We start from the raw sequence: 22,156 nt of genomic DNA, 5'->3' as shown, positions 1-22,156 counted from the left end.
ATTCTCTGAGAGACTGCTCCACTTCACACTGCCTGTACAGAGACTGACTGCTTCACAGTGCCTGCACAGAAAGTGACTGCTCTCTCTGTGCAGGCAGTGTGAAGCGAGGTCTGACAGGCAGTGTGAAGCGGTCTCTCTCTGTGCAGGCAGTGTGAAGCGAGGTCTGTGCAGGCAGTGTGAAGCGGGGTCTCTCTCTGTGCAGGCAGTGTGAAGCGGTCTCTATCTGTGGATGCAGTGTGAAGAAGTCTCTCTCTGTGCATGCAGTGTCAAGCAGTCTCTCACTCTTTGGGGCAATGTGTCCCTCCCTCTCTCTCTGTACGGGAAATGTGGCATAGATGGGTGGTGAGCTGATTCAGTGGTTCAATGGGCCACTTGACTGGACTTGCCCCCCAGGCCTAAGGCTGCCAGCCCTCCCCTGCTTTTAATGCAGCAACTGAAAGACATATCATGTTTACTTCCTTTGAAATCGGAAGATGTCCAGCAGTGCCATCAGAACAGAACTGGCATAAACCAGTGGGATCATCATCCAGGCACACCCATGTACTGTCTAGAGAAGTCTGCCCAGAAGTGGTCTTCATGGAAGTAATTCAGGCAAAAAAACATACCTCTGACTCTGAAATTTCATTCAACTATGCACGAAAACATAGGAACTGGGGTGCAGAAAAGTGGCAGCAGGTGCTCTGGACTGATGAGTCACAATTCAAAATATTTGGCTGTGGCGGGAGGCAGTTTGTTCACATAGGGCTGGAGAGCGGGACAATAATGAGTCTGCAGGAAACAGTAAAGCATGGTGGAGGTTCCTTGCAACTTTGGGGCTGCATTTCTGCAAATGGAATTGGAGATTTGATCAGGACCAATGGTGTCCTCAATGCTGAGAAATACAGACAGATATTTATCCATCATGCCATACTATCAAGGAGGTGTGTGATTGGCCCCAATTTTCTGCAGCAGTTCAATGACTCTAAACACACAGCCAATGTCATTAAGAACTATCTTCAGAGTAAAGAAGAACAAGGAGTTCTGGAAGTGATGGTTTGGCCCCCACAGACCCCTGATCTCAACATCATCAAATCTGTCTGGAATTATATGAAGAGACAGAAGGATTTGAGGAATCCTACATCCACAGAAGATCAGTGGTTAGTTCTCCAAGATGTATGGAACAACCTACCTGCTGTTCCATCAAAAACTGTGTGCAAGTGTACCTAGAAGAATTGATGCTGTTTTGAAGGCAAAGGGTGGTCACACCAAACATTGTTTTGATTTGAATTCCGCTTCTGGTTATTTACTTTCCATTTTGTTAATTGATAAAAAAATAAACTACTAACACTTCTATTTCTAAAAGCTTCAGCATTTTTTTCACACCTACCTAAACCTACCTAAACATTTTCCACAGTACTCTATATAATATACAGTATATATATATATATATATATATATATATATATATATATATATACACATATATATATATATATATAAACACATTATATACCGTACTGTATATAATATACAGTATATATGTATATATATATATATATATATATATATTTATTTATTTTTTTTTTTCATAATTTTTATTGTTTAATCTTTTTTTTTTTTTTTTTTTTTCATTGGAAAGCTCTCATATACAATAATAGATTTTCTTTTTTTTTTTTTTTTTTCTATTTTCTTTTGTAAACATATTTCCTTTTTATTGACCATTTTCTGTATTGGAAAGCTCCTCTATAGATTGCGAGATTTTCTTTTTTTCATACCTTTGTTAGACATGTCCTTTTTTTTGTGCATATATTTTCTCTCCTTATCTATTGTTTTCTTTGAACATTTCCCTTTTTTTTCCTCCATTGGAAAGCTCCGTTCCTTTAATTGAGCAGCGAATTAGCTCACTTTGATCCCGAGCCGCTGTTTGCTTTGATTTGCCGAGCGAGCATATGGCTGGCACGGTGCGAGTCTCCGGCCGTCCAGTAGGTGTCAGCAGTCCACGTGAAGAGCCGGGCTTGTGGCTCGCATCCTGCGCTCTCAGTCTCCCTGTGCTCCTGTCCCGGAGGACTCCCAGCACACCATTGCACTGCCTGCCTAGGCTGCAGACGGATGATGCCAGGCTGAGGAAAGAGCACTCAGGGCTAATGAGCTGTGTGTTTGGACTAGCTCCCCCCTCCTTCTGTACAGTCCACACCCCCAAGTAGCGGTGACAGTGCTGGGGAAGGTGACAGGCGGCTGGTGCCTCTAGGCGTGTGCTGTGAGCATTGCTGACTACCTACCTCTTCTCTCCATCCCTTTTGTGCGACCTTTGCAATGCTGTCAGTGTGTGGGTAGGTGGTCATGGCTCGGATGGACGCTCCAGGGACTTGCTGCTTGTAAAGAGAAGGATACAAGCCTGGTACTACTGATCAGAGCTGTCATAGAGCTCACACCGGCTGCCAGGGGCTCATTCACTTCTCCTCCTAGACAACAAGAGCAACATGAGCACCAGCTGTAAGTACCCCTCCGGCATTACTAGCCTGGACAACCAGGAGGTGACCATGGATCATTGCAATGTGATGCTTGGGATTGCTGTTCATGTCTTCTTATTGTGTTACTATGTATCATAGCACACCATCCATTCTATAGAAAGTCTGATGGACCACAAGCATCACCCATGATGGGCAAGGTGCCCACTCAAGTTCTTTTTTTTTGTCCTGGTTTTGATGCACTTTGCACTCTATAATTTACCTTTTCATGTTGTGTTATTAGATAATCCTCAAAGAGTTTTCCTTTGTGTCTGCCTTTGAATATATAGTTATGGTGGTACCACAAGCTCATGGTGGGACATGGGAGCGTATCTAGGGTCCTGATGGATCAGGGGCGCAAAGGTTGAGGGGCTGGTAGGCTATCATTTAGATACAATCTAATAAGGGTAGCCATACACACTACATCCTGGTTGTACAATCCCTGTACAGCTGCATTTACCAAAACTATGGAATGTGAGGATAAACCTACACAATCCAATCAGTTTCTAACATATTGCACATGCCCTACATTACATAGTTGTTGGTATGTCTAAAGATTGCACAATGTGATTGTATAGCGTATGACTTAGCTTAGTGTATGACTTAGCTATACATGTTACAATCTGAATATCCAATCACTGTACAATCAAGTTTAGGTTTACCAAACCTATGAAATATGAGTATATAATAATGAGGACCTGCCTAATGTAGCCATTCAAATTGTATCCAATCAGGAAGGCTCTTGCACTACATAGTTCTGGGTAGATCAAAATATGATTGTACAATTAGACTGTATAGTGGATGACGGGCTTAAGACTAATGTTTTTAAATGAACAAAAATGAATTGGTCGAAACACTCACACCATGAGAAATTATAGATAAGTAGATAAATGAGACAGCATTCTAAAGCTGTATAATGCATAGAATGTATTATCTCCATATCTGGAAGGAGACCTGGGGAACTCAGCAGATGACCTGGAGCATGTGCTTTGGGTGCCAGGGTCTAGCCGATAATAATGACACCCTAGTGGTAGAACAAACACAGTATGGTAATCACTTGTCCTTCATTGGGTTCCATATGGAATACATGGGGTTAGCTTGAAGATTACTTGATGGTTTCTTGATCTGGAAAGAGACCTGTGGAACTCAACAGATGACATGGGACGCGTGCACTGGGTGACAATAATGACTCCCTAGTGGAGGAACACAGTATGGTAACCACTTGTCTGTCCTTGAGCTTGATATGGAATATATGGGGTTAGCTTGAAGGTAACTCAATAACTCCTTGATCTGGAAGGAGACCTGGGGAACTTAGCAGGTGACCTGGGATGCGTGCACTGGGTACCATGGTCTAGCCGACAATAACGACTCCCTAGTGCAAGAAGACAGTATGGTAATCAATTGTCCGTTCTTGGGTTCCATATGGGATATATGGGGTTACCTTAAAGGTAGCTTGATGGTTCCTTGATCTGGAGGGAGACCAGGGGAACTCAGCAGATGACCTGGGGCACGTGCCCTTGGTGCTAGGGTCCAGTTAACAATAACGACTCCCTAGTGGAAGAACACAATATGGTAATCACTTTTCTATCCTTGAGTTATATATGGCGTTAGCTAGAAGATAACTTGATTGATCCTTGATTTGGAAGGAGATCTGGGGAACTCAGTGGATCACCCTGGCACATGCCCTGGATGCCAGGTTCTAGCTGACAATAATGACTCCCTAGCAGTAGAACACAATATGGTAATCACTTGTCCGTCCTTGAGTTCCCTATGGGAATATATAGAGTTGGCTTGAAGGTAACTTGATGGTTTGATGGAGCTCATTAGGACAAGCCTTTTAATGGTTCAAGTTTCACATTTGTTAGCCATGTACAAAAAATATGATCTCCACAAGAAAATCTCTATAAGCCTAATGCTTTCCTTATCCAGTCTGTAGTAACCCGCCTGCTTTGTAACGGTGAATTCATGGAACAATAACATTCTGCCTCAATAACATTCTGCCTGTCTTGATTAGGTGTTATCCAAGGACAGAAGCCATGCTTTGTATTACGAGCAGCCACTGATCTATCTCATGATATAAAGACATTCCTTTACAGTCGTGTTTTTACTTTCACAATTTTTACTCATTGACTTGCATTGTGTTGTACATTTGGTCTGACAACTTCACACCCTTTTTTTCCCCTGTTACTAGTGTTCTTTGATTGGGTTTTACGTCGGCCTGCAAAGACAGGCTTAGGCCGCGTACACACGCGCGGACTGTTCGCCCAACTTTGTCCGTCCAACAGTTTCGGCAAACAGTCCGCTCAAACTTAGCATGGACGGACATGGCCACACACGACGGACGAACAGTTTGCTGAAACCGTGCGCGATGACGTTTCGGCACGCACGACGGATCGAAAATTTCGACGTCCAATACACTGCAATGCAACCTTCCGACGTGGAAATCCTTTCTGAGCATGCGCGAGACTTAGTTGGCCGAACAAGCCTACACACGAGCGAACAGTCCGCTGAAACCTTGTTTCAGCGGACAGTTTTTCGGAATTTCCGTAAGACCTTGTTCGGCCAACTGTCCGCTGAAACTGTCCGCTGAAGCCCCACACACGAGCGGACTGTCCGCCCAAACACTGTTCAGCGGACAAGGTTGGGCGAACAGTCCGCCCGTGTGTACGCGGCCTCAGTGTTCTAAACTGTAGGACTTTTGTACCCGTCCAGGTGTAGTCCTCCTGGACAAATGGTGTAACAGCTGACCAGCACATTTCACTGGGCAAATGGAATAACATGACTGTATTGGCTTATTCCCTGAGATGGCTCGTACAGACATCTACCTCCAAGGTTGAGAGCCAAGAGATGTAGAGGAAGGCTAATATGAGGAGACAGAACTTGATGGGTGCTCAAAGCATTGATGTCATGAATCTAAAAATAAATTGCAAACGTGAAAAGTAGTGATCTGTAGTGATCTGTAGAATCCATTTTTCCAAGCACAATCACTGTTGCTGTATGGTTTTAGCGTGCATCCAGCTTTGAATCCTGTACATTCATATAGGTCCATGCAGTAGAATACGACCTTTGATTAATTTCTGGTGAAGATAAGACAGTTATGATGTGCATGCACAAATACACCTTGTTCAGTCCTTACCTACCTTAGGCTCGACACTAGAAACATTTATTAATAGAACAACTTGAATCTAAAAAAAGAAATAAATATATATATACAGTAATGGTTGTATTTTGCATTAATAGCGTAGTCATTTCAGTATTGTGTAATATAATAATAATAATAATTATAACCTTCTTACACCAGGCAGTGTCTGTTTTGTCACCATCTCTTGTCAGACAGGTTAGATGCACAATTAAGTCTAACCCTAAAGTAGATACATTGCTACAATCAGAGCCATTTCATGTCATTGGAATGCTGAGGACAGGTCAATGTCACCACCTACATAGCTACCACGTATTATTGATTTTTAGACAGACCAAACACAGAACAAAGTTTAAAGGTGAATCAGACTCAGTATAAATTTGAAACATTAATTCTAGAAATGTTTAATGTTTAAAACGTAGACCTTTTTTTTTCTGGTTGTTTAGATATACTCATTAAAGTGGTATTAAACCCAAAAAACAAAAATGTATAACTCTATATTACCAAAACTATTGCAACGCCTGCCTTTACACGCACATGAACTTTAATAGCATCTCAGTCTTAGTCCATAGGGTTCAATAATTAGTTGGCCCACCCTTTTCAGCTATAATAGCTTCAACTCTTCTGAGGGGACTGTCCACAAGGTTTAGGAGTGTGTCTATGGGAATGTTTGACCATGCTTCCAGAAGCGCATTGGTGAGGTCAGGCACTGATGTGGATGAGAAGGCCTGGCTCGCAGCCTCCACTCTAATTCAACCCAAAGGTGTTCTATCAGGTTGAGGTCAGGACTCACTGGAGGCCAGCCAAGTTCCTCCACCCCAAACTTGCTCATCCATGTCTTTATGGATCCTGTTTGTGCACTGGTGCACAGTCATGTTGGAACAGGAAGGGGCCATTCCCAAACTGTTCTCACAAAGTTGGGAGCATTTAATTGTCCACAATGTCATGGTATGCTGATGCCTTTAGAGTTCCACTGGAACTAAAGGGCCAAGCCCAACCCCTGAAAAACAACCCCACACCTTAATCCCTCCTCCACCAACCGATTTGGACCAGTGTACAAAGCAAGGTCCATAAAGACATGGATGAGCGAGTTCGGGGTGGAGGAACTTGACTGGCCTGCACTCAACCCGATAGAACACCGTTGAGATGAATTAGGTTGCAGACTGCGAGCCTGGCCTTCTGATCCAACATCAGTACCTGACTTCACAAATGCACATCTGGAAGAATGGTCACACATTCCCATAGACACACTCCTAAACCTTGTGGACAGCCTTCCCAGAAAAATTGAAGCTGTTATAGTGGCAAAGGGTGTGCCAACTCAATATTGAACCGTACAGACTAAGACTGGGATGCCATTAAAGTTCATCTGCATGGAAAGGCAGACAACCAATACTTTAGGTAATATAGTGTATATTGCAGTTCACCAATCCTTAAAGCAGAGCTTTAGCAAAATGTATCTCCCTTTAACAGTCCAACGTCCTTCCCTGGCACTGGCATCTTTTACCCAGTTTCCTCTGGGTGCCGGGCTGCAGCCGCTTTAATTAGCCTGTGCGGATGATGTCAATCCTACACACGCATGCAGTCATCCCGGTACACAGGCGCTGTGCCAGAATGTAAACTGAGCTGCACATGAGCTAACACTTTTATTTACAAATTTACAGCCACATTTGTTTTTCCTTTTGGGATAAAAGTTTTACATAAATGAATAGAAGCTGACCACTGTAAGCACCCCTGTTAGTGTTTTATGGTTTGTCTCATTCCTCCAAATGTCACTTTTGTTGGACAGCTTGTTCTGTTAAAGGAACGAAAAATAACAGACCTACCAGGTGAAACTAAAGAAAAAAAAGCCTAAAAAAGAAAACAAAGTCAGCTGCTACATCTTAGTGCCGCTTTAATTAGGTTCTCTCCTTTACATGAAAGTTTGGATAAATCCAATATTGTTACCTACTGATTATGAAAAAAAATAAGACTACAGTGTTCCGTTAAATAAAATTGATACAGTTCTATCTTTTATCAGTGTGTACCCTATCATTGTGGTTTTTGTCTTCAGTGTCGGTTCATTAGCACAAAACGTATTGGTCATCATGGTTTTCCTACTAACAACCTTGCATGCACGATATGACTACCGAAACATCTTTCTAACAAAATATTTTTCTACAAACATGCCACTTTTTATCTGAAAAATCTAAAGTGATTGTAAAGGTATAATTATTTTTTACTTAAAATAATAAACATCTTATACTGATCTGCTATGTGCAATGATATTACAGCCCCGAGACTCCTCTTCTGGGGACCCCATTGGAGCTCTTAGCTTCTCCTCCTTTCAGTCGGCTTGCCATGGGGGCACTCGTACGAGCTCAATCCCCAGCTTGGCTGTTCGCATCTGTTGACACACACATAGTGAAGTTTGACCCAGCCACCCACTCCATTCTCACAGGATTTGATTAACAGCCCCTGGCAGGAGAGAAGAGAGCTGCTGCTCTTGTGCACAGTGCTGGATTGAGATTGGGCTCATGTAAGCATTTGGAAGCTATGAAGGAGCTGGGCATGGAAGGTTCTTTTGTTTTACCCTAATGCAAAGAATGCATTAAAGCGGAGGTCCACCCTAAAATGGACCTTCCGCTCATCGGATTCCTCCCCCCCTCCGGCGCCACAATTGGCACCTTTCAGGGGGGAGGGGGGTGCAGTTACCTGGATAATCCAGGTAACTGCACCCACTTCCGGGCTAGCTCTCTGCGGAAAGGGGCGTACATTACGCCCCTTTCCGCAAGTGCCCGCCCCCTTCCGCAAGTGCCCCGCTGCCTGCTGGGAAACACACAGATCCCAGAGGCAGCGGGGACCGTCCTCATTGCGCAGCGCGGCTCGCGCATGCGCAGTAGGGAACCGGGAAATGAAGCCGAAAGGCTCCATTTCCTGATTCCCATACCCAAGATGGCGGCGGCAGCACTCGAGTGTCAATCTAGAGATCGGCTTCGGGTGCCGACATCGCGGGCGCGCTGGACAGGTAAGTGTCACTATTTTAAAAGTCAGCAGCTGCAGTATTTGTAGCTGCTGACTTAAAAAAAAAAAAAAAAAAGCGGAGTCCTGGCGGACTCACGCTTTAAGGTAAACAACCTTATAGGAGAAGTATGGCCAAAGCTCTTTTGCCCCATACGTCTACTGGTCACAGGAGTGCACTTAGTTCTGCACACCTGTGACCCAAGTTAAACTGTCAGCTGACATCACAGAGCTGGTATAGTCTGTTTAGGGATCCCGGCAATAATGTTGGGATCTGCCCAGATGCCTGGCCAGTAGCTGGCTCAGCCTCTAAGCGCACCGCTGAGAGGCTGAGCCAGCTTCTCCCACCCCCTGCACAGTTTGGCCCTCCAGTGAGCACTGGAGGGGCAGAGCACAGAGCAGTGATTGACAGTCACCACTCTGTGCTCAGAGCAGACCCAATAACTGAGCGATCAGCGGTCTTTGATTTCTCAGTTCTCAGTGTAGACCCAGCAAGGGACACCTGCAGCTTAGATTGGTGGTTGTGCTTTTGGAGGTTGGGTGCAGCGGTAACAATCACCCAGAATGCAAATTTCCCCCAAGAAGGGTTGGCCAGGATAATGAAGATGGCCACAGACAATCCCTGATCTAACTGTTATAGTGACTGTAAAGTCAGAAGGTTTTTACATCTTAATGCATTCTATGGAACACAGTATCATTGGAACAGAGCACCTAGATGAAGGACTCTCCTGGCAAATCCAGGACAGTTGGCTTCTATGCTGTTATCCAGGACTACATTAGAAAGATTTATTTTCATTTTCTGTTCCATACCAAACAGGAAAAATCTACAACAAAACTACACTACAAAATAAATATATACTATATATATATATATATATATATATATATATATATATATATATATTCTCCAGCTTATTGTCTGATGAAACTGATGCTAAACAGAGAGTGAGTGGAAATCTTTTGAATGGAGCCCCAGGAAAAGGTAAAACCCAATCTAATTCTGTTTCACTCTATCCAAAACAAAAACAAAAAAAGTTTTGGCTGGATATATACTTTAAACTTTTTTGCAGTTGTTAGAAAGAGACTTGGAATGTGATAACCAGACGAATGTCCTTTAGGATCGTGTGTCTAACTTCTGCAGACATGCATGCCTAAGAACAAGAATACATGGATAGGATGGAAGGATATGCTTTGCTTCTAATGCCACGTACACACGACTGGACTTTTCGATGGACTAGGTCCGACGATCTTCCCGACGGACTTTCAGCAGTGGTCCAACGGAACGAACGGACTTGGCCACACATGACCGGACGAAGTCTGTTTGAAAGTTCATTAGTTTTGAACGTGCTGACGTAAACGGGTCTAAACAAGGAAGTTCAGTAGCCAATAGCTGCTCTTGCGTCGCATTTGGTCCATCGGACCAGCACACAGACGAACGGTTTTCCCGATTTTTAGTCCGTCGGAAAGATTTGAAACGTGTTTTATTTCTAGGTCCGCGGGACTTTTGGGGAAAAAAAGTCAGTTGGAGCCCACACACAATCGAATTTTCCAACGGATTCCGATCGTGTGTACGCGGCATAACAGAAGGCAGGAGGCAAACCAAACTCCTATCACAGTCAATCTCTGTATATCACTGCATTACTTTGTACCAACTAAATATATATATAGATATATACAACGCCTTTAAGATGTTGGCTCTTTAAAAGTACAGATCCTACATATTTCCATGTGGTTAGTTTTGAAAAGTAGAATATTCATGTTTCTGCTCATAGTATGTTTTCTTTTCATTTGCAAGAGTTTGATTGAAAAGATTGGCAATTGAATTTTCTTCTGCAACCTGTTGCTTTTAGTTTTAATAGCATGTGGCTTCAATACACTTGCTGCTGAATTTGCCAAATGGCTAAATGAAAATATCACAAGATGGCATCTTTTTTAGTGATATCCTTAATCAGCAATTTTTTTGCACAAGCTTGCCTTGGTTTAAAGTTTTTTATATTATTTCTAAAACTAGTTGCATTGCCCATTGCATGTCTGCTTTGATTTAATTAGGAATGCGTTATGAAAGACAGTGTATTTAATTGTGTCTTTCATTGCACTAAATTCCTTGGTGGTGACAGCACGAAATGAATTACAGGGTTGTACTGTATTGTCCCAGATTCAGCAGTGTATATTGGTGTTCACAATGATGTGTTATTGTCTTATGAATATCTGGATGACATAACTCTCCTTTCGCCATCATCTAGAAGAGGACAGTCTATTCCTCTTTATTTTAAATGACTACACTGTTATCATTTTTTGTGTGTTATGATATAAGAATTGCTGCAGGTTTGTGGATATGTTCTAAATACCAGATTTGGCTTGGTAAAATTGCCTTCCAGGATTCTTAACTGCTTTTAAAGCATAGAGCAGTGGAGGAGTGTATAGACTGTTGCCTTCGTATCACTACCTACTGGTCATATGACTGGTTTAAAACCATAACTCCCAGTATACGCTGTAACAGTGCCATGTTGAGGGACATGCAGGAATAGTTGCATCCAAAGTCAAACTTTAATGCCCCGTACACACCATCGGAAATTCCGCCAGCAAAAGACCGATGAGAGCTTTTGGTCGGAAAATGTGACCGTGTGTATGCTCCATTGGACTTTTGCTGGCCCAATTTCCACCAGCAAAAGATTGAGAAATTCCAATAGTCTGTAGCAATTCCGACGCACAAAATTCTTACGCATGCTCGATAACAATTCGACGCATGCTCGGAAGCACTGAACTTCATTTTCTTGGCTCGTCGTTCTTGACGGTTGAAAGTTCAGCGAACTTTTGTGTGACTGTGTGTATGCAAGCCAAGCTTGAACGGAATTCCGTCGGAAAAACCATCCAAGATTTTTCTGATGGAAAATCCGCTCGTGTGTATATTGCACATTAGTTAAAGAAAAACTATTAGCCCTTGTACACACAGTCGGACATTCTGACATCCAAATCCGTTGGATTTTGTCCGACGGATTTTGTCCGAAACTGTTGCATACACACGGTCGGACAAAGTTGTCGGAAAATCCGATTGTACATGACGTGATGACGTTATTTCGCTACGACGGGACTACGTTCAGGCTAGTAGCCAATAGCTTTGGTCTAGGAATTTGATCTGAGCATGCGTGCACTTTGTCCGTCGGAGTAGGCTACACATGATCGGAGTATGTCCGATCGGAGCATGTTGACGGAAAATTTTATAGACAAGTTGGAAAACTTGGTCCGTTGGATATTCAGACGGAAACAGTCCGATGGAGACCACACACAGTCGGATTATCCGACAATACGGTCCGATCGGACACATTCTGTCGGAATCTCTGACCGTGTATACAAGGGCTTAGACTAGTGAGCCCAATAATAAAAATAATACCAGCAACAGCGTAGTCATGAAAATCATGAATGGCATAATGTGATAATGTGGCAGTTTTATTCCTTTTTTTTGGCCATAGGTCAGCTAGTGACGAGTCAACTCCCACGTATGCACCATGAGGTTGTACCATCCTATCATTAGGCTCCACCAACACCTTACATTGAATGCTACACTGTGCAACAGGCAGTGCAAATAAAAAAAAAAAAATGCTAGTAAAATGGAAAGGAAATTTTTGCCATAACATACATACACTGGGGTTGATTTACAACAGGCAAATAGACTTTGCACTTTGCAAGTGCAGTTGCACTCATTCTCCACAGAGTGACAATCTGCGATACTTAAAAATCTCCAAAGGCAACATTTTTTACAGGTTACCTGTTTAGAGCAGTGGTCATCATCAACCCTGTCCTCAGGGCCCACTAACAGGCCAGGTTTTATGTATTACCTTGGGGAGATGCAGACTAGAATACTGCAATCACTGAGCAGCAAATGATATCACCTGTGATGTATTTCAGTTATCTTGCAAACCTGGCCTGTTAGGCCTCTTTCACACGGACTGTCCGTTCAGATCCGCCTGTCGGTTTTTTAGGCGGACCTGAGCGGACACTCCATAGACCTCTATGGATCGTCGGATGTCAGTAGTGACATGTCCGCTGACATCCGACCTGCTTCAATCTGAAAAAGTGTGACAGAGGAAAAACCTACTTTTCCATCCACCTGAGGATCGGATCAGGATTCTACGGTCTGCCCTCATCCGATCCCCCATAGGGGAGAGTGGCGCTCTGACAGGTCCGTCCCTGCACAGTGTGCAGAGATAGACCTGTTATATGCCTGTTCAGCGGGGATAGACGTGGTGATCCCCCGCTGAGAAGAGTGGGCTCCATACACGGACACGTCTGTGTGAAGGAGCCCTAAGCGGGCCCTGAGGACAGGGTTGATGACCACTGGTTTAGAGTTACAGATAAGGTCAAGTGCTAGAAATATTGCTCTTGCTATAATGTTTATGGCGAAACCTCACATGTGAGGTGCAAACACAGTTTACATATACATGCACGACTTACGTATGCATTCCTATCTGCATGCAAGCATGGAGGAATGGGGCATTTAAAAAAAAAATTCTGATTTATTTATTTTAATTTTTAAACTGTCCCTTTTCATTTTTTTAATCACTTTTATTCCTATTACAAAGAATGTAAACATCCCTTGTAATAAAAATAAGGGGTGACAGGTCCTCTTTATGGAGAGATCTGGGGTCTATAAGATTTAAAAGCAAAAGTTAAAAGAAAAAAAAATATTGATCTTTTACTTAAAAAAAAGAAAAGTTGTTTACTTCTGCCCTAGACCAGAAGGGCATCTTGACATTGTCCGGTACTAGATCATAGAGTTGAGGAGAGACGATCTGGTCTCCTCTCACCTCTGTGACCAGCTAATCAGCCTATCAGGATCGCTTTTATGAGAAAGAGAATTGCTGTCTTTAAAAAAAAAAAAAAAACGGGATTATGGCTGATAGCATCAGCCATAACCCTGGTAAACCACTTCTAAGCCGAAATGTATATAGTAGGTAAAATAAGTATTGAACACATCACCATTTTCACCACATGTTGGTAACAACTCATGCAATGCATACTTACAAAGAAATCAAAACAAATATGTTCAGAAATTAAGTTATGTGTAATAAAATGGTATGACACAGGGAAAAACTATTTAACACGCTAACTTAAATAAATGTAAGATTGCTTCAAGACGCCTCCTGTATGGAGAAGCTAGTCACATGCATTGCTCGAGTGTAATTTTGGCCCATTCTTCCACACAAACAGCCTTCAAATCTTGAAGGTTCCGTGGGCCTCATCTATGAACTCTGATCTTTAGTTCTTTCCATAGATTTCCATAGATTTCTATTGGATTCAAGTCAGGTGATTGGTTGGGCCATTCTCACAGGTTTATTTTCTTTCTTTGAAATTAATTGAGAGCTTCCTTGGCTTTGTGTTTGGGATCATTGTCTTGCTGAAATGTAAACCCTCGTTACATCTTCATCATCCTGGTAGATGGCAGCAGATTTTGATCAAAAAATGTCTTGGTAAGTTTTTCTATTAATTTCTGTCAATTATATGAAGTTTGCCAGTACCGTATGCTGAAAAACAGCCCCACATCATGATTTTCCCACCTCCAAACTTCACTGTTGGTATGGTGGTTTTTGGGGTGATATGCAGTGCCATTTGACCTCCAAACTTGGTGTGTATTATGGTATCCAAAGAGTTCAATTTTGGTCTCATCTGACCAGACTATATTCTCCCGGTATTTCACAGGCTTAATCTTTAGAAAACTACTAATCAAATACTTAATAAGATATTACAATCAATACAAGAGAATACTGGTCTAGTATCCTATTTTCCTTTAGCTTTACCAAAACCATATAATATGAGGTCAAACCTAAGCAATTTGTATGCAATCAGGCAGGCCCTTGCATGACATACTTGAAAGTATATCTAAAGGAAATTGAATAAGCAAATTGCATAATGCATGGCCAGCTATAGGCCATAAGTTGAGACTGAACCAGCTAATATTAATTTGCACTGACAAGGGGCAGGATTGCTTTCTCATTACTGTTAGATTTTAGCTGGTGTTTTGGCTTTCCATGCCTTTTTGCACCTCTCTTTCTTCCCTGTGTTATTCCATTTTATTACACATAACTTAATTTCTGAACGTATTTGTTTTTTTTTTGTTTTTTTTGTATGTATGGATTGCATAGATTGTTATCGACATGTGGTGAAAATTTCTATAGCATCTTTAGAAATATATATATCTAGAAAAATTGTGACGTGTTCAATAATTATTTTACCTGCTGTATATATGTATTGTGGTCTTTAAAGTGGAAGTAAACTCCCCTATCGTTTTCAGCCAAGGAAGCTGCCATCTTTGCCTCTGTTTAATCTTCAACTGCTATGGTGCTGCACATGTGATTCGTTATGACACCAGCCATTGGATGGTTTGATAGTTTGGCTGAGAGCACAGCCAATGTGCAGTTAGCATTCCCGGCATGCCTTTTTTTTTAACTGTTTAAATCGATGGGTTTACTTCCACTTTAAGTAGTAATTTTTTCACTTTGCAAAGAATACTCAATCATATGTGAGGAAAATAAAAAATACAGCATTTTTGCTTGCACATTATTGGTTGATGGAAATCAGCAGAGCTTCACCACATTCACTAAACTCTGGGGAAAATAAGTTCAACTTGCAACGTGCACAGTCTATTTGCCTTTATAAAATCAACTGCAAAGGGGGTTATTTACAAAAGGCAAATCCACTTTGCACTACAAGTGCGCATAGAAGTGCAGTCGCTTTAAATCTGAGGGGTAGATCTGAAATGAGGGGAAGCTCTGCTGATTTTATCATCCAATCATGTGCAAGCTAAAATGCTGTTTTTTATTTTCCTTGCATGTCCCCCTCAGATCTACAGCAACTGCACTTCCAAGTGCACTTGTAGTGAAAATATTTCGTAAATAACCCCCAAAGTCTTCTTCTCTCTTCTCTCTTCTGCTGAAGAGTTTTTCCCACTAGCAAATTTGTATTGGACTTCAGTTCTGATTTAGGTCATTCTATGGGGGTTATTTACTAAAGAAAAAGCCACTTTGCATTGCACGTGCACTTGAAAGTGCACTTGGAAGTAAAGTCGCTGTAGATCCAAGGGGAACATGCAAGGAAAATAAAAAAACTGAATTTTAGCTTGCACATGATTGGATGATAAAATCAGCAGAGCTTCCCCTCATTTCAGATCTACCCCTCAGATTTAGAGTGACTGCACTTTCAAGTGCACTTTCAGTGCAAAGTGGATTTGCCTTTCGTAAATAACCCCCTATGTGTCTAATATTATAATAATAATTGTTCATTGCCACACTTTGCACCATTTCCAACTTTACATTTCACAAGTTATAAAAATTGGGAAACAGAATGAGATGTTCGTATTGTTAAATAATACATTTATTTTTAACATAGCCTCCTCACTCTTCAGTACCACGTGGCAATACATCCCTGAAAATAGGTGTTTTTAGTCTCAGACTATTAACTCTTGGTCATATTGGATAGCCATATGGAGGATTGTCCATCTGTAAGAGGAACTCTGTCACCAAAAGCCTATTGATTAGTAAAAGATATCATAAAAAGCCATTTGGCAGAGGTCCAAAGCAGGTGTGGTATACCATCAGCAAGTGTGAGTAAGTGGTAAAATAGCTGAAAATGGCAAATTAGAGAGCAGAGGTCCACAGTATGTAGAGCACATAGCAACAGTCGTATTAAACTTTAAGAGAGGCGAATATTAGATAATGTTGCAAAGCTAGTAAAATTCAGATCTTTATCTCTGCGAAAGGTTTATTTATTTTTTTAACAAGATTGAACTAAAAGCTGTCTAGGGAAATTATTTTATCAATTTTACTAATGAAACTGATGTGTATTTGGAAGAAGCACATCTGAGATTATTCTGCGGCCCTGTGTTTTCAAACTCATAAAACACAGTTTTGTTACAGAACAGAGAGGGATAGCTACATCTCCTCATTCAACCTAATTGTATCGATTGGAACTTTGCTTGCTTAAAGCCTATTTTTGATGTTGTACAAATGATTACAAATAAATAAGGAAAAATAAATAGATAAATAATTTGGAATACTCTGTATAAGCAACAGAACCTTCCAACAAAAAATGAAAAAAATAAACGGCCAGCGAGAACGGCAAGAAAACCGCTTCCTTACTGTCTTATTTCCTCCATTTAAAGTAATATGTTATACTTGGTTTAGAGTGATATGAATTATTGATGAAAAATATTTGGCAAATGTTCTGTAAAAAGTCTTTAAAAATTAAAAAAATTGATTTTATTGGGTTATTTTCAAAGAGTAGTTTTATAAAGAAGCAAAACGGGCAGAAGCAATATTTCCTTGGAAAGACAAAATTGTAATTTTCTTTGCAGGCACTTCGGCAGCGGTGCCCATTCATTTCAATTGGCAGGAGCGGTGTATACATCGGCACAATTAATCCTTTCCTCGGCTACTAGCGGGGGTTAAAGGTGCCCCGCTAGTGGCCTCTAAAACTACGGTAAAGCGCCGCCAAAACTAGCAGCGTTTTACCATCAACGCCCACCCGCCCCAGTCTGAAAGCAGCCTAAGATAATGCCCTGTTTGCCTTGTGGTAAATACGCCCCTGCGCTTATCTATACTAAAGTTTTAGTATGGTTGGCAAACTAAATGATCTCTCATCTTTCTGAAAGAAATGAAGCTGTATCTACAATCAGGTGCTAGAAAAAAAAAAATGTCTCTCTTTTTCTCTAGGCGCTGTGGCGAGCTTTGATCATCTGCTATCTGCATATATATGTTTTGGTCAATGGACCCTTTATTACTTTAGGAGGTGTGTGTAAAGTCTGGTACACCATATCGACCAACCCACCGTGCTGAACTAAACAAAACTGAAGAGCTTGCGAGGAGATCATGTCCTAACAATCTGATGTTAGTACAGCAATCTCTCCGCTGAGCTATTGTGTTCTGACAGGGAACTGCCCCCGCCAGAACACACCGGTCAGCACTTTCAGCCATTGGCTGAGAATGTTGATCGGATGCCGATCAGCAGACCTTTTCCGGTCATGGCCCTTCGACAGAAGGTGGATGTCTGGCCAGCTTCTGTTGTACCCGCTGCCATACACATGGGCTAATACTGCCTGATATTCAGCCTGTGTGTACAGGGCTCAAGGCTTATTATTTTCCTGTATGTTATCACAACCAATTGCCAACACACAACAATGCACATTGATTTTTACACACTACAGTGAATTCTCTGCTCTGTGGTGTTGTGCTATCGGAAAAATGGTGCAGGTACATTAAAGTGGCTGTAAAGTCAGAAGTTTTTTTTTATCCTAATGAATTCTATGCAATTAAGATAAAAAGCCTTCTGTGTGCAGCAGCCCCCCTAATACTTACCTGAGCCCCCACTCTATCCAGCGATGTCTACAAGTGCCTTGACCATCCTCCTGATTGGCTGAGACACAGCAGCAATGCCATTGGCTCCCATTGCTGTCAATCAAAGTCAGTTAACCAATCAGGAGAGAGGGAGCCATACCGCAGCTCAATGTCTGAATGGACACAGGGAGCTGTGGCTCAGCTCAGGTGCCCCCACGGCAAGCTGCTTGCCGTGGGTTAATTCAACAGAAGGGAGGGGCCAGGAGCACAGAAGTGGGACCCAAGAAGAGGAGGATCTAGACTGCCCTGTGCAAAACCACTGCACAGAGCAGGTAAGTGTGACATGTTTGTTATTTTTATAGAAAAAAGAGACTTTACAATCACTTTAAAAAGTGCAATGGGCTAATTTGGCAGTCCATTCAAAATAAATGGGTTGCCTTAGTCGGAAGTAGGTCAACATGCATGCAGTAGCACACAGAGGAACTGTGTGATGGGACCAGAAGGTAAAGTAAGAAGGCTAGAATTGATTATTTGACTACTTTTATTAAATCTATTAAATTATTATTTCAAAATTGTGAACTAATCCCTCTTTTAAATTCAATTTATTTATTTATTTATTACAGGTACTTATATAGCGCCATCAATTTACGCAGCGCTTTACACACACACATATATATATATGATTACTATTTAATTGTTGTTATTTTTGGTCTTTGCTTATTGCTTCTTGTTTTTTTGTTTTTTTCAATAGATGAGCTTTGATAGTCCAATATTCCAATATACAGTACTCTTATGCTAAATGTGAATGTCTCTGTTGCATATCCTGTATGAGTTGTCCTTGCAGGAAGAGTGTTAGTGGATATACAGTGAGCAGTCAATAGAACGAGGGTTATGCATCAGCTAAATGTGTGCGTGTGTGTGTGTGTGTGTGTGTGTGTGTGTGTGTGTGTGTGTGTGTGTGTGTGTGTGTGTGTGTGTCTGTTTATATGTGTTTTTTTTTTTTTTTTTTTTAAAGCTGTTGTCATTTATGGTAGCTACTTAGCTTTTACGGCCAATGAGAACATATGTCATAGCTGCAAATGGATATTGTGACTTTCTTTTACACCCAGAACAGCTGCCAAATGATTTGGGTGGTGCTGTCAAAAACCTGCAGGTTAATCTGCCCTTGAGTGAAACCTGTTATGTAAAAGCTCATTATGGAATTTCCTTTGTATATCCAATAACATACTGAATAGCGTATTTGTGATATATTTATTATTTAAAGTTCCTCTCTGGCCACAATAGTTTATCCGATTGTCAGCTCCTCTACTCCTGTTTCCACCCCATAAAACTATACTTTAGGCCTCTTTTACACGACCTCGACTTCAGAGTTGCGCCATTTTGCCGCAGTTTCAGGGAAAGCCTGTGTAACTCACATCAAAGTCGTACCAAAGTAGTACAGGTACTACTTTGAAGTCGTGTGACTTGAAGTCGCATAGATATGAATGGTACTCATTGGAAATCGTGGGGTACGACTTGTCTTGCGACTTTGCAGTCCCAAGTCGCATGTTAAGTAACACAAGTGTGCAAGGGGCCTAAGATAAATTACAAGGTCACCACTGGCCTCCAGAAATTGACCTTTTGAATCGGCTACTTTGTGCAATTGCATATTAATTGCCATTATTGTTCATTGTACTGCTTTAAAGTAGCAGCCCAATATTGTTCAAAAACGTCTTTTGTGTTCCATTTATTATTATTCAGGATGTATATTGCGCCAACAATTTGTACAGTGCTTTACAATATGAAGGGGGCAGTGTAGTTACAATACAATGCAATGCAAGATTGTTAGGAGGGCCTTCCCATAAGAGCTTACAATTTAATAGGGTGGGTCAAGTGGTACAAAAGGTAATAACTGTGAGGCATGAGCTGATGGAAGATACAAAAGTTCAGTTATTAGGTGATAGGATTAGGTGAAGCAATGAGACTTCAGGGCTTAAAGGTGGACAGATTAGGAGATTGCCAGATTTATTGAGGTAGAGAGTTCCAGCGGTTGGGAAAGGAGCTAGAGAGCAGGAGGTCTTGGGAGGAGAAGAGAGGACGGTTTGGGTGATATTTGGAGATAAAATTGGGGATGTAGCTTAAGGCACAGTTGTGAATGTACAGAATGTTGCTATTAGTATTGGGATAACAAATTTCTAGGAGGACTGTTTGTGGGCAGGCCTGGGTGGACATGGTTGTTCGAACATAGACAGCACAGTGACACAATAAAAGCAGTGACAATGCTGGCTTTAAAGACCCCGCACTTTAAATGTCCACATCGTTACACATCCTTACACATTGTAACTCCTCCCCTGGGGCTGGGTCTGTCTGTGTCCACGAGGTCCCCTCCCCATTGATCAAGAGACTAGGAGAGCATCATGGGACATGTAGTCCCAGAAGATTGTCTTCTCCATTGTTCTCCAGAGGGAGCCAGCTACACCCCCCAGCATGCACTCTGCTGGAGGAAGAGAGAGAGAGAGAGATCCCGGGAACAAACTGAGGGAGTGAGTCCCCACACTGTAGCAGCCAATTATAGGAGACAGGAAAAAGAGAGGACTGTGCTGGGGGAAGCCAGAGAGAGTGCCGCACTGTCCAGTGCCACCAGAGAGAGCACTACGCTGCCCAGCACCACCAGAGAGAGCGCTACACAACACAGGGTGAGCGAACATCCAGCCGGAGGGATCATTGCTGCTGTTTCGCTGGGTCTGGTAAGAGAGCCTGTCAGCCATTATGCATTACTAATCTTCCCATAGAGGAGAGCGGGCCTCTGACAGGTCCACCTCAGCACAGTGAGCGGAGATGGACCTGTCATCTGCCTGCTCAGTGGGGATCAACGGAGCAATCCCCACTGAGCTAGTGGAGTACATCAAAACAGATTGACCCCATATGAAAGAGTCATCTCATGAGATAATTTACAAGAGTGTGTTTAGGGGCAGGGTAGGGGTTGGGTGGGGCAACTGGGGGTGAGGAACTCTTAAGACCTGGCTAGTGGCTCACCTCAAGGAGCTTACAAGTAGGCACTTGGTACCCACTTTTAATGTACAGAGAGGAAGAGGTGGAGCTCTATGAGGAAACGGTAGAGCCTAAAGAGGAAGGGGTATGGTTTAAAGATGACCGGGTGGGTTTTAAACTGAAAGGGGTGTGGCATTGAGAGGAATGGGTGGGTCATATTTAAATTAGGGGGTGCACGAGTTTAGTCAGGCCTAGGACAGCACAAAACCTAAATATACCACTGGTTGTCACTGGTTGTAACACAATGACAAGCATTTTTGTTCATTTTATTGTGCTAATATGCGTTTTCAAACGTTGTGCAATTTCAGTTTGGCAAATAAGGGCTGATTTCCTGCAGTGTATTCATTGTTGTGCACATTGAAAGGATCTATTTGCAGGAATGGCAGCGCATGAAAACACATTAAATCGCACTACATTGGCATTTGAATGTTCTATGGGTTTTATAGCGCATGAAAATGCACAGAAAAACAGACATGCTTCAATTTTGAAAATGCGCATGGTAGTGAATGGCCTCATTGAGTAATATGTGGTTCTATGACATATCAGTTGTTTTGTGTTCTGACACAAAGGTGTGAACAGGGCTTAAATGTAATATTTTGCTGATATTCTTTTAGCAGATTACATGTAATTAAAATATTCAGTAGATTAATCAATTAAAACAAGCTTGTACTCCTTTTACTGTATAAGAAAGGTACATGCAATATACCGTTGTTTCTATGAAACAGACCCCTTCACCTTCTTTTATACTAAGAATCTTGCTTCTACTACTTCTGAGAAATATAATGGAAAGCCATAAACAATAATGTAAAATTCTGCAGTTAATGAAATGCTGTTTCCTCCATGGCCGTATGTAGGCATAGTAAAAAAATGGTATCCTTTTCTTATGGAAAAAGTGAATTGTGCAGTTGTTCTTAGAGGTATTTTCCAGCTTTTTAGCTTTCAGAACGAATCCTGCAACAGATCCTGGAATTGCCACAAGGCTGTTATTGCTATTGATGGTTATTATGCGTGCATCTCTAGCAGAAGGCATATCGTGTATAGCCAGCTTAGGAGAGGTTTGACAGTGCAAATGTAAAAAGGAATAAATATATCCATAGTGATACAATACATTCAGGTATCATAAGCTCAATTAATAAAAGATGAACCGTAGTTGATTCCTTTAAAGCTGAACTCTGGGC

General features: G+C 41.8%; 1 protein-coding gene across 1 annotated transcript in view; it reads left to right on the top strand.

Moving 5' to 3' along the window:
* Window positions 1–2,010: 2,010 nt before the first annotated feature.
* ABLIM3 (actin binding LIM protein family member 3) overlaps window positions 2,011–22,156 on the top strand; it is a 419,647-nt gene continuing 399,501 nt past the window's right edge. The window contains exon 1 of the mRNA XM_077472736.1: window positions 2,011–2,472. Within this exon, the coding sequence (XP_077328862.1) occupies window positions 2,460–2,472 (13 nt within the window). The 5' untranslated portion in view covers window positions 2,011–2,459. The remainder of the gene's footprint in view (window positions 2,473–22,156) is intronic.

The sequence above is a fragment of the Lithobates pipiens genome, unplaced genomic scaffold, assembly GCF_037356315.1.
Source record: "Lithobates pipiens isolate NorthernLeopardFrog02 unplaced genomic scaffold, aLitPip1_a1.2 Scaffold_8, whole genome shotgun sequence".
NCBI classification, from domain to species: domain Eukaryota; kingdom Metazoa; phylum Chordata; class Amphibia; order Anura; family Ranidae; genus Lithobates; species Lithobates pipiens.
The sequence above is the reverse complement of the archived record's forward strand: the minus strand, read 5'-3'. Positions and strand labels throughout refer to the sequence as shown.